The sequence below is a fragment of the Ahaetulla prasina genome, chromosome 1 (assembly GCF_028640845.1).
Source record: "Ahaetulla prasina isolate Xishuangbanna chromosome 1, ASM2864084v1, whole genome shotgun sequence".
NCBI lineage: Eukaryota > Metazoa > Chordata > Lepidosauria > Squamata > Colubridae > Ahaetulla > Ahaetulla prasina.
The window spans coordinates 77,979,947-77,994,172 of record NC_080539.1 but is presented as its reverse complement, the minus strand read 5'-3'; the positions used below and the strand labels follow the sequence as shown (position 1 = coordinate 77,994,172).

At 37.3% G+C, this 14,226-nt stretch overlaps 1 protein-coding gene across 2 annotated transcripts in view; it reads right to left on the bottom strand.

The window, feature by feature from the left end:
- SMYD3 (SET and MYND domain containing 3) overlaps positions 1-9,435 on the bottom strand; it is a 352,490-nt gene extending 343,055 nt beyond the window's left edge. The window contains exon 1 of one of the 2 annotated variants that reach the window (XM_058165279.1): positions 9,106-9,435. In XM_058165279.1, coding sequence (XP_058021262.1) covers positions 9,106-9,362 — 257 coding nt within the window. In that variant the 5' untranslated portion in view covers positions 9,363-9,435. The remainder of the gene's footprint in view (positions 1-9,105) is intronic. The other variant, XM_058165289.1, reaches the window with a different exon arrangement.
- Positions 9,436-14,226: the final 4,791 nt, after the last annotated feature.

Below are 14,226 nucleotides of genomic sequence, written 5' to 3'. Positions count from 1 at the left end.
ATAAAATCTATTCCAGTTATATTTATCTTAATTTTAGAAACCTTATGACAAAAAAGAAATTGCCATACTTAACATTTGATTGTGGGGGAGGAGACTTTAGGTTACATGATAGGTTGTGTGTCTGTTTCTGTGAGTCTGTGTATTTCAGGAATCCTTTGTTTTTTAATTGTAATATGTATTTAGAATTCACACAATAGTTTCATCCATCGCAAAACCATGTGAAACTATCACTTTTTAATGGTTCTGATAATCACAAAAAAGGATCCTTGAGGCCACAGATCATATTATATTAATATGTGATCAGTCTCTTCCTTTATTCCAAGCCTTTAATTGTGTGAATAATACTAGTTTCTTGTCTGATATAAGAAGAAAAGCTAATTCCAGGCTCATGCATCACTCAAAACTATAGGACTTGTTTAATTTTGGCTTAGCACACTGTTTGAATCTGTCCACAGTTACTTTTACACTATAACTTGGAGCTTAATGTAATCTGTATGCTCAACCAATTGCTTATTAAACAAATGATAACATTTGCATTGGCTTAACATGATGTATAAACTGAAAGGTGTAGAAATGGTTGAAAATTTCTGCTTCAGCTAGAGTTTAGATGATATGCAGGGTATGGTAATGCTCCACATACAGTGTTGCTTCATTAAGTAAAATTAGGCAAATGACAGCAATGAAGAAAACATTATTATTTAGGGGGTCCCATTAATCAAACCTCTATCCAGGAAGCATACCTACTGAAAGCATACCAATATATTTTCAGCACCAGACTAAATTTTCCTTTTTAAAAATATTTTATGACCAGGTTTTGGTTTTGTGTGCCGAAATTATATTTCACTAGTGGTGCTTAAATAGATTTTTATTATAGATTCCCTTGTTAATTATATTTTTGATATAATTGTTTATTGGAAAGATTAGAAATAGTACTATATAGTTACAATATTAATCATAATACCTTTCAGCTGTTGAGTAAAAAATAAAAATAATTGTATGGGTAGCAAAGGAACTTCTCCCAATGGAATTACTAATATTTTTGTTTAAACAAAGGATCTCATTGCAATTTTTCTCTCTCACCATTTTTAATCCCTAAAAATGATGTGAATGGAAGACAATATACGGAATTCTGTTCTAGTAAAATTATGTATATTGAAAGGCTATGTTTTATGAAAGCTGTTTAAGTCCTACTGATATTATAATAAAACAGATACATAAATATTTAAAGCTGCATAAGAAAATTATTCTAGACCAGGGAAGCTAACAACATGAATTTATATACGTGCGCTTATTGTAATGTAACCTAAGGTAAAACGTTCAGTGAATGTACATAAATTATCCCTTTTATCTTCTCAAGACAATAAACAGAAACTAATTTGCAACTGCATATTGCAATAACTATTGCCCATATTTTAATGTCAATTTCTCCCTCATACAACATTTACATCCAGCTTCCCGCATTGACTTTGCTTGACAAAAGCCCTCTGGGAATGTTGCAAAAGGTGAACCCATGACAGTGGGTTACTGCAACTATCATAAATATATATGCCAGTTGCCAAGCCCCCAAATTTTGATCACGTGATCATAAGGATGCTGCAATAAGCACAAGACCAGTTGTAATTCACTTTTTTCAGCAATGTAACTTTGAATGGTTGTTAAACAGATGATCATAAATCAAGGACTATATTCATCATTTCTCCTTTAAAAGGTGAGGGGGATAAACCCTTGTCATATAACTATTGTTTCTTATGAGTTTTTTTCCTTATATGATTAAGTTTGTCACATATTAATAGTGATAACTAGAAATGTTGAATATTTGAGAAAATAGCATGCTTGGTTTTGGTCTATAAACTTTATTTTTCTTCTAAAATCACTTTCTACCTAAACAGTAATAGTGACACCATATCTTACTTCTACATTTTTTAATACTCACAATCGCTTACCCCTCAACAGAAAAAAGCACCACTGAAAACAAACACTTCATTCTTTTCTTGAGCAGTGCAGCACCTAAAATCATGATGCACAAAATAATTTACCCCAATGGAAGCTAATGGGTTTATCTGAAATTTTGAAAGCAGGCTGATGGAGTCTTCTATTCACAGAATGTTGGGCACTATCAAGTATAAAATATCTACTTACTAGAAAATACTCTCTGCCACTTTGTTAGAGAATCCTTGATAACCATCAGCCTATTTTTCCTATCCATATTTTTATAGATACTATACATTTTCAGATCAACTGTGGCCTAAATCACCCAACATTTTCACATTTCACAAAAGCCTATTAGGCACTATTCTTGAAAAAAATATAGAGGAGGTAGGTGGATGCTTTGCTTTTATTTATTTATGTCAAACAGGACAAGAAGCCTGATATACACTATCTTTTCCTGAACTGTCACTTTCAGCTGTGCATCTGTCATCTTTGGAAGATTGCAGTAACAATTCTGATCTTTCATACCTATATATTTTGAGGACAAAGGTAAAATTTATAAACTTTTGAAATCTGAAACACACTACTTAAAATTTTTAAGTATCAACCCAACATTTTACAAATGTTCTCCCTCATATCAAAGGGACAACAAAAGGAAGTTGTTTCAACTTAAAATGCCTTGAAATAAAGCAGCATATCTATATTGCACAGTTTATGCAGATGAAAGTGTGGAAAAGATGTTAGAAGAATCTGCAATGGGAATTTGGGATTTTTTCCTGAATTCTGCATTAACCAAGTAAATTCAACAGAGTGAAAATTTTAACATTTAAACAGCTGGCCAATTATAGTTATGAACTAGACCTTGCCTCCTATATCTACAATTTCTTTAGTTATTTTGAATTGATAAGCCATCCAACTCCAATGGGTTCTTAATTATATTTCAGATCACTATAGATCACTGATGAGATGGAAAAATCCCGAAAGACAATTTACAAAATTGCAACTGGTACAGAAAACTGCTGCCCACAAGTGTAACACAACTGGTGAGGTGCTGGATGACAACAGAGAAATCCAGCTTCTACATTATCCTCAGCAATGGAAATTCACTGAGGGTCTAGGGGCCAGTCATTCTCTCTTAGGAGACAGCACTGTATATATTGCGTATCTTGAGTACCCTATATAGATACTCCTTGAGATAGGAGTAATAAAGTAACTCCAAGGAGACCTTGGAGTTTTCATATCAAATGACCTAAGTGCCAAAGCCCACTGCAACTACATAGCAAAAAAAGCTCTAAGAGTTGTAAACTTAATTTTACGTAGCTTCTTTTCCAGAAACTCTTTACTACTAACCAGAGCATACAAAACATTTGCCAGACCTATTCTTGAATACAGCTCATCTGTCTGGAACCCATACCACATCTCTGATATTAATACTATCTAACGCGTCCAGAAATATTTTACTAGAAGAGTTCTTCGCTCCTCCGAAAACAACAAAATACCTTATACGACCAGGCTTGAAATCCTGGGTTTAGAAAACTTAGAACTCCGCCAACTCCGACATGATTTGTGTTTAACACACAGAATCATCTATTGTAATATCCTTCCTGTGAAAGACTACTTCAGCTTCAATTGCAAAAATACAAGAGCAAACAATAGATTCAAACTTAATGTCAACTGCTTCAAACTTGATTGTAGAAAATATGACTTTTGTAACAGAGTTAACGCTTGGAACTCACTACCTGACTCTATAGTCTCTACTCAAAACCCCAAAATCTTCAACCAAAAACTGTCTACTATTGACCTCACCCCATTCCTAAGAGGACTATAAGGGGCATGCATAAGAGCACAAAAGTGCCTACCGTTCCTGTCCTATTGTTCTCTTCATTATAGTATTATATGCATACTTTTATTTATACTTTTACTTATATATACTTTTTCTCTCATGATGGGTTATTGTTTATATTGATGATTGTATATACTGTTGTGACGACAAAAAAAAATAGGACCATAATGCAGTGTGCCCATTATGGTCACATGTTGTGAAGGCCGTTAAGCAAGACAGCCTCATTTAACAACCCCTACCCCCTGCTCTCCCTGATGTGGCCATTAAATGAACATGAACATTAAATGGAGCAGGAGGTGCATCATAGATGGGGAAGGTCATTGAAGGCCTACTGCAGACAAGGACAAATGACCACAATGAAGGCTAAAACCTAAGTCTCAGTTTATAGCTATTATACTGCAGTTATATAATAATAATGATCTTCTTTTTCAGCATTCATCTACTGCCATCCAGTGGAGCTTCACTGAAAGAAAATCCTACAAGTTTCTCTCCATTTAAACAAAATTGCTATTTTATTAAGGTTGTTCCCAAAATCTGGAATTTTTTTTCACAGCAGAAAAGAGGTATTAGCTCTGTGTTAATGTAATAGTTCTCTTTTTTCTGAGAATTGATGTTTCCCACATCATCTTCATTCCTTACAATTATTACATAGCAGGAATATTATCTTCCAGGACTAATATTCTAACCTCAATGTCTTCCTTTACCTGTAACAATTGGATTCCAACATGGATATTCGGGTACTGCATATGCCCAACTAAATCTCCAAAGAGTAATCAGTGGGAAGACTTTATTTTCCCCTCAGCCTCAGGTGATGTGCCAGTTATCATTTATGAGTAAAATTCCCTGGCAATGTTAACTCATGACATGGTTGCACAACTGCAATATTGTATATTTATCCTTTGGAGGCAACCTGGAATATACTGCTGGTACACAGTACAGAAGCTAGACTCCTAACAGGTCACTCTTATCAAGGAAGAAACAAACTTTGACTGCAACAAACCCCTGGGCTTAATTCAAAGTTCTGGTTTCCCCTTTAAAGCTTTTTACAATTAAAAACTTTTAGGTAACACTTTGCCAAAATCAAATCTGTCTATTTGGTCTAGTTATTTAAAGACAGGGGTGTCAAACTCGCATTGTCATGGCGGCATCATGTGATGTATTGTGGCTTTCCTCTTTGCTAAACTGGTATGGGCGTGGCTAATGCATGTTGCAATCCAGCCCATGGGCCGTGAGTTTGACAGCCCTGTTTAGAGAGAACCTGTTGATAATTCCTTTTTTTGTGGGGTTTATCAGGCTTAGATTAGGCAAAAGGCAAATTTAGGCATTAGGCAAAATGGGTCTGCCATTCTGGAAGATGCTCCAATCTAAATTAAGATTGTCCCTTAATATATTAATCTGGTGGGGTTTTTTTCAAAAGCAGACAAAAACAGTAGCCTTCTAGTGAGGGGCTGGCCCTTAATTATGTGAATGGTATCTCTCATGCATGAGTGGTTTTAATAGCTTTTTAAAACTTCATTGTGACATAAGATCTTAAGATTGGAATAAGCTATAAATATTATAAATTTCCTTATATTGCTTAATTAATATTAACTGGTGTGTGTCAAACAAGAATTCAACAGAGTGAACTAAAGCTATCTTTTAGTACATAGGAATAGTTTCCACATTCACCACCTAATTGCCTCTACCCACGAATTGTAATTCTAATAGATCAAAAAGTTTTATTTTGTTTTTATTTTCAATGTGATTATGGCTACAATATTTGATATTTGAATTAGCACTGATGAGGGGTTCTTTACAGGTAGCCCACCTCAGTTAATGCTGGCACTTGGGACTGGCATTTCCATTTCTAAGCAATGCAATCATAAAGCACAACTTCACTTAGCAACAGCAGTCCTGGTTGCTGTCATTAATTGAATCCCACCCAGTTGTTTGGTGAGGACATACTCCATTCCAAGCCATTTCCAGTTTGCTGTCTCCAAGTCCTAAGCTTCAGTAAGGGATATAGGACTGTCCCCTCTTCATTCATCTGCCTTCCTTTCCATCTCTATCCTTTTGGATACCCCTGCAACTCTCAACTGATCTCCACTGTCGTCTTCCTCCAATGCATCTTCCCACCATGTTTAAATTGTGAACGGCCTTCTTGACGCTTTGAAGTTTCGTAAGAAAGCCTAGGTAAGGGCCTGAATTTTTAATGCATGATCGTGAGGGCACTTCAATGGCCATAACTTCAAAAACTGAGCCTAACTACCATTCATTCAGTGCCACCATAATTCAGTGCCACCATAATTCCTAATGAGCACTGAACATAGTTAACTACTACATATTTAACTACATAGCTGACCAAATCATGGAGGCTGAAGCCAAACACCCTGATTCACTGGCCATTGTTTTGGGAGATCTAAACAAGGCAAACTTAAGGAAAGAACTACCAAAATACTTTCAGCATGTCAATTGTCCCACCAGAGGCAAGAATATTCTAGACCACTGCTACACAACACTAAAAGATGCCTATCGGTCTTTACCACGTGCAGCTGTAGGACACTCTGATCATTGCATGATTCACCTTGTACCTGCTTACAGGCAAAGACTTAAAGCCATAAAACCAATAATTAAATCAGTGAAAACCTGGACGGAGGAATCAGAATTAAAGCTACAGGCATGTTTTGACTGCACTGATTGGAATATTTTTAAAGATACCTCTGCAGACCTGGATGAACTCACAGATACTGTAACATCATATGTCAGCTTCTGTGAAGACCTATGTGTACCTACAAGGAACTTGCGAATACACAGTAATAACAAACCTTGGTTTACACCTAAACTTACGCAGCTCAGACATTCCAAAGAGGAAGCCTACAGAAAAGGTGATAAAATGCTGTACAATCAGGCCAGAAATGCACTAACAAGGGAGATAAGAGCAGCAAAAAGAAGCTACTCTGAAAAGCTAAAGAATCAATTTTCAGCAAATGAACCAGCAAACATGTGGAAAACTCTTAAAAATATCACCGGCTATGGCAAACCTCCTTCCCAGGCTGAAGGTAATCAACAACTGGCAGATGACCTGAATGAGTTTTACTGCAGGTTTGAAAGGAAACTACAGCCACCTATCTCACAACTCCCATCTCAGACACACCAACAACAGCCAAGCCTCCTACAACTGACGCCATTTCATTGGGTTCACAACCCCTAGTGATCACAGAAAAGGAAGTGCAGGACCTATTTCACAGACAAAAGCCAGGAAAAGCTCCAGGCCCAGACAAGATAACTCCTTCTTGCTTAAAAGTCTGTGCTGACCAATTGGCCCCGATCTTCACCCATATTTTCAATAAATCACTAGAGATGTGCTATGTTCCTTCTTGCTTCAAACGCTCTACCATCATCCCAGTGCCGAAGAAGCCCACCATCAAGGAACTGAATGACTACAGACCAGTTGCTCTAACATCTGTAGTCATGAAAACCTTTGAAAGGCTAGTGCTTTCCTACCTGAAAACCATCACGGATCCGCTGTTAGACCCCTTGCAATTTGCATACCGAGCAAATAGATCAACAGATGATGCTGTTAATATGGCTCTGCACTACATCCTACAGCATCTTGAGTCTCCAAAGACCTATGCAAGGGTCCTTTTTGTAGACTTTAGTTCAGCATTCAATACCATCATTCCAGACATTCTTCTAACTAAGCTAAACCAGCTACAGGTACGGAACAGACTTGTAAGTGGATCACAAGCTTCCTAACAAACAGGAAGCAGCAGGTGAAGCTAAGCAAGATCACATCAAATACCTGTACAATTAGCACAGGGCCCCCAAGGCTGTGTGCTCTCCCCACTTCTCTTCTCTCTGTATACCAATGACTGCATCTCCAATGATCCATTTGTTAAGCTACTGAAGTTCGCAGATGACACAACAGTGATTGGTCTCATTCGAGACAATGGCGAATCCGCATATACACAAGAGGTCGAGCGACTAGCCTTGTGGTGCAACCAAAACAATCTGGAACTGAACACACTCAAAACCGTAGAAATGGTGGTAGACTTTAGGAAAAACCCTTCCATACTTCCACCTCTCACAATACTTGACAACACAGTATCAACAGTAGAAACCTTCAAATTTCTGAGTTCTATCATATCGCAAGATCTCAAATGGACAGCTAACATCAAAACATCATTAAAAAGGACAACAAAGAATGTTGTTTCTGCGCCAACTCAGTAAGCTCAAACTGCCCAAGGAGCTGCTGATCCAATTCTACAGAGGAATTATTGAGTCTGTCATTTGCACCTCTATAACTGTCTGGTTCGGTTCTGCAACCCAACAAGAAAAACACAGACTTCAGAGGATAATTAGAACTGCAGAAAAATAATTGCTACCAACTTGCCTTCCATTGAGGACCTGTATACTGCACGAATCAAGAAGAGGGCCGTGAAAATATTTGCAGATCCCTCGCATCCTGGACATAAACTGTTTCAACTCCTACCCTCAAAAGCAGCTATAGAGCACTGCACACCAGAACAACTAGACACAAGAACAGTTTTTTCCCGAAGGCCATCACTCTGCTAAACAAATAATTCCCTCAACACTGTCAGACTATTTACTGAATCTGCACTACTATTAATCGTTTCATAGTTCCCATCACCAATCTCTTTCCACTTATGACTGTATGACTATAACTTGTTGCTGGCAATCCTTATGATTTATATTGCTATATTGATCATCAATTGTGTTGTAAATGTTGTACCTTGATGAACGTATCTTTTCTTTTATGTACACTGAGAGCATATGCACCAAGACAAATTCCTTGTGTGTCCAATCACACTTGGCCAATAAATTCTATTCTTCTTCTTCTTAACTGAGGACTACCTATATGATGAACTCATAGTAGCTATGAAGCTAAACCAGTTTTCTTAAATCAGGATTCACACAACATACTAATGTAAAATTAAATCACTTCATGGTTTAATAGAGTATATGAATTTATCTTTGCTATAAAAAGTAATGGAAGAAAATATTTACTGAATGAAAATGTCCCTGCTATACTGGATACATAAGCCTCCTTGTCTATGTCGGGGAGATAATTACTAGTGATTTACACCAATATTTTAGTTACAATATTGCATCTTTGTGATTCTGTTCATAAACCTCCATGAACTCTGGGAGTTGAAGTCCACAAGTCTTAAAGGGACCAAGGTTGGAGACCCCTGATTTAAAGTGTTACGGCTCAGAACTATAAGGCGACTGAAAGGGACGAGAACCCATCCGGCTTTTTTGGCTGCCACCAGGCAGCAACGGAAGGGGAAAGCGCCGAGTTAAGAGTACCAGCAAGGAGACTCAGCCAATACCTGCGCAGACAATGTTCGCACACGCCTCCGAGGCGCTTCTTGCTGACGATGTAAGCGAAGGGCGCCGCGCGGTACAGCAACTCGCCCGGTTTCACCGCTTTCAAGAGGCGCAAGCCGTTGCCTTTGCCCGGGCTTGCAAACTTTTCCATTGCCGCTCCGCACGCAGAGCAGGGAATAAACGGAAAAGGCCTGCAGAACAGCACGCTTCCCGCCTCGATCCCCACGTGACGCTGCACCGCCCGCCACTGTCCAGTCATCTTTCCTTCGGGCAAAAAAAAAAAAAAGAGCTCGTTACGTTCCCCAGTGTAGCCTTTCCTCGCCCCCTTTATTAAAAACGCAGAAAAGGATTGTTACAAATCAGGGGTCTCCAACCTTGGACCCTTTAAGACTTGTGGACTTCAACTCCCAGAGTTCCTCAGCCAGCTTTGCTGGCTGAGGGACTCTGGGAGTTGAAGTCCACAAGTCTTAAAGGGCCCAAGGTTGGAGAACTCTGTTATAAATAGTATTTAAATAGTGGTAAGTTGGAGAGTACAGGACTGCAGATGTCAAATTGTTATGGACGACCTATTTATGTATTAAGTGTTCCGTGTTCCTGAAATTAATGTGGATAAGAGTTAATTTGGCCTTAACAATGTCAACTTTATCTCTTGCTTTTAAACGTGTTTACTTTAAAAAACAAAAAACCCTAATTCCACTCCCGTTAGCAAATTATACAATGCATATCTACCTGAAATGGTAGGAAGTCTAAAACACTAAATTAAGATAGTTAGATTGAAAACTCCCAAATATTAATGTAAATCCCTGTAGTTTTTGAGATAGCCAGTTCAGGGAAGTGATAAGCATTGGGCTAGAAACTGGAAGAGTGTAAATTCTGGTCCTGCCTTAGACACAAAGCCAGCTGGTTGACCTTGGGCCAGTCACCCATTCTTATCCCTAAGAAGCAGGCAATGGCAAACTACTTTTTAAATTTTGTCAAGCAAGCTGTAGGGACTTGGCCAGGCAATTGTTAGGAGACAACATTGACTCAAAAGGATTTTTTTTAAAAAAAACACCTTTTTGATACAAATGAACTGCTAAATATCAGTGCCTAGAAAGATATTTTAAAATCTACTTTTCACTGGGTTCTTGTATACTTCTTACTAGAACTTACTGTTTTTAGAATTGTCTTTAAGATCACACTCTAATTGGAACAATTCAACCCTAATCATAACCTTAACCTTGGCAGGGTTCCAAGTTCAAGTATGCCAAATAGAAAGGTCTCTAATCTTCATTTGAATATGGAAAGAAGAGCCCCCTACTTCTCTTGATAAATGTTTCCAATGTTAAATCCTTCTTACAATCTATCATTCAGTTGAAATCTGCCCTCTTACAGCTTTAAATCCTTTATTCTATTAACTTGCCATCTGGAACAAGAAAAAAATGGATTTTTTTTTTAAGTAGCAACTTTTCAGATAGTTGAAGATTGCTATCATTTAATTTCAATCATAGCTACTGAAAATATTGCCTTTTATTTTGAACTTTTAATTTTTAAAAACACACTCCTTTTACAAATAGTTTGATTTTGATTATATCTGTCATGTAGTCTGCCTAGGTAGCTTGTGAAAGCTGTTCATCACCCTCACCAATGGCTCACACTGCAGGACTGGATAAACAATCCTTGCTCCCAACAGGAGCATAGGAGGGGTGGGCTAAAAGGTCAAAATGGTCTATCACATGATCATATTTCCTCTTGCTTTGCGTGCAAAGAATGGAAAAGGAGTGAAATTTCAATCATTCCATCACGGGTGCCATCTTTTTTTAAACCTCCCATGTCCCTTGTCAGTATCAACTGAATTCATCCTCATTATTTAAGTGTGTGCTCTATTGTGAAAAGCAATGCATGGATTGTCCATGTATACTTTTTTTCCTTTTATCAATTCTTGCCTTGCAGATTAGCATTTCAGGGGTCATTGGCTGCTTATAACTGATTAGGACTTTGTCTTAACTTTTTCAACTACTTTGTGTGCTTAGTCATAAAAGAAAAGGATAAAGAAGTGTTTCATCAATAAGGAATAGCAAGTTTAAAAGTATTTTTATTAAAAATGAAAACATTAACAATCGAATTATGAAGGTCTCAAAAAAGAGGTCTCAGCTGTAAAACATTATCTTCAAACATGAAAGTAAATATTAAAATAGCAACTAATTCAGAATAAGAAATGAGAACTGAAACATTAGAACTAAATGTACGTAAGAGTTTGGATTATAAGCAATAGCAAAACCCAATTATCTTTTTTTTAGTTAATATTTGCCTTATTTGCATCTGTCCTAAAAAAAATCCAAATTTAAATCATTTTTATTTTAATTGCTTAAGTTTTATGGAAACTAACAGAAGAGCCAAAGAAATTGGAGGCATCACAATAGGTTTTAGTCATCCAAATGACTCAAATAGTTACCAGCATTTACTTTAAATCAGAGCTAAAGAATCCTAAGGTCTGCATTTCTCCACAAGACACTCATGTTTTTGGCCCCAAAACTCACTCTGATGCTTCCTGGAAATAGCACCAATGGATTTTGGATTTTCTCCCAAACACACAAATAAATCCCCCACCATTAGAATTAAGGAGAAAAAGAATTTTCTCTCAGAGCTAGGAAAATACAGAAATCCCATTCATTATATATCTTTACCTACTTCAGCCTTTACTTTCTCAAAAGCACAGACTGTACCTAGCAAATGTGGCCATCTCTAAATAAAATATTAATAGAATAGAATAGAATTTTTTTATTGGCCAAGTGTGATTGGACACACAAGGAATTTGTCTTGGTGCATATGCTCTCAGTGTACATAAAAGAAAAGATACGTTCATCAAGGTACAACATTTACAACACAATTGATGATCAATATATCAATATAAATCATAAGGATTGCCAGCAACAAGTTATAGTCATACAGTCATAAGTGGAAAGAGATTGGTGATGGGAACTATGAAACGATTAATAGGAGTGCAGATTCAGTAAATAGTCTGACAGTGTTGAGGGAATTATTTGTTTAGCAGAGTGATGGCCTTCGGGAAAAAACTGTTCTTGTGTCTAGTTGTTCTGGTGTGCAGTGCTCTATAGCGTCGTTTTGAGGGTAGGAGTTGAAACAGTTTATGTCCAGGATGCGAGGGATCTGCAAATATTTTCACGGCCCTCTTCTTGATTTGTGCAGTATACAGGTCCTCAATGGAAGGCAAGTTGGTAGCAATTATTTAATGGTATTCATTGATAAACTTGAGATAGTATGGTCTTACTCTTAAGTAACTAAGCTAGAATTAGTAGCAGTCTAATATACTAAACCAAAAAGGATCTTGAAGCTGGAACTTTGTTCTCAACATATGTTCTTAGTTTATTCAAAAAACTTTATACTATTTTGATACGGGGAAACATACTGATCATGACAAATCAACGTAATTGTCTGTTTTGATTCAATGACAATTTAATTAACTAAAAACAAACAGTGGACAGTTTACCTTGTATTCAATAGTCTCCAATAAATATAGTATATATAGTATCCAATAAAATACTAGAAGCATAGCAAAAGATGAACTGGACTATTATATAATTGGATGAATATTGAGTTGAACAAACATACCCAGCAAATTACATTAAGTTGGAAAGAACTGAGCGCTTACACAAGGGCTCCATTCTAGGCTTTGTGCCCCTGAACATATAACTTGGATGAAGGGTTAGAAAATAAAATCAATCTGTAGATGACACAAAGGCAAAAGGGAAAATAAACAGGACAATATCAAGGTTCAGGAGATAGTAACCTATCAAACTGAAATAAATGGGTAGAAACCAGCAAGAAAAAATTCAACAGTGACAAATGCCAAGTCTTATATTTGGGTAGGAAAAATTAAAAGCATAGTTAAGAATTGCAGGGGACCATACTGGGGGCAGCACTACATGCAAAAAGATTCTGAGTGTTTTGATAGATTAGATGCTGAATATAGAGAATAGCATATAACTGGGGGGGAAAAGGCAAACGCAACCCAACTCTTCCAAAAGAAGTCATTGCTTTTTTCTATTATACATTGATTTTGATCTCATCTGGAATACTGCATCCAGTTCTAGGCACATTTTAGAAAGGATAGTGGTAAATGTGTGTCCAAGGAATAGCAAGGAAGGTAAGGGACCAGGAAGGAGACATTTATGAGGAACAACTGGAAGCTGCTTAGCCTGGAGAAGATTGAAGGCATCTATCAAGAACAGGTAGTTCTCAACTCACTACAATTGGTACTGGAATTTCCTTTAGTAAATGACAACGCACATTTACTAAGTCATAAAGCACAACTGCATCTCTTAGCAATGGCAATCCCTGTAGTCCTGGTTGCCATCATTAATTAAATCCCAATTGATAGATGAGGCAACTTCCTGCCCAATTTCTCCAACCAAAATCAGTGGGAAAATCACCACAAAGGTTCCCAGTAGGAGGGAATGTGCATGGTAGTGCGGGCGAGGGTCAAGGAGAGTGTGCAAGAGGCACAGCACAGCATTAGAGTGGATCATGAAGAGTGCAAGAGAGATGTTATGCAGGTCAAGAATTAGGGAGGGTTCTTCTGCAAGAGCAGAAGTAAATTGCTACTGCAACTTCAATGGAAAGTGGTTTTTTTTTTTTAATTTACATTTATATCCCGCCCTTCTCCGAAGACTCAGGGCGGCTTACAGTGTGTAAGGCAATAGTCTCATTCTATTTGTATATTTACAAAGTCAACTTATTGCCCCCCCAACAATCTGGGTCCTCATTTTATCTACCTTATAAAGGATGGAAGGCTGAGTCAACCTTGGACCTGGTGGGACTAGAACCTGTAGTAATTGCAGGCAGCTGTTTTAATAACAGGCTTCTTACAGCCTGAGCCACACCGCGGCTCAGTTGTGTTTTGTGAGTGTTTGAGAAAACAAACAGAGACAATCCTTCCAGATATAAAAGTAAAAATATATATCTTATTATTTTAGATTGTGTCTGATATTTGCATCTGACTTGTGCAAAGTCTAGTCTTAGTTTTGCATCATCTTTAAACTAATTGAGCTTTAGACAATACTTATTTGAATCTGTGCTAAATCTTCCTGTAAGTTGTCCTCAAACTACACCTATTTGTTCAG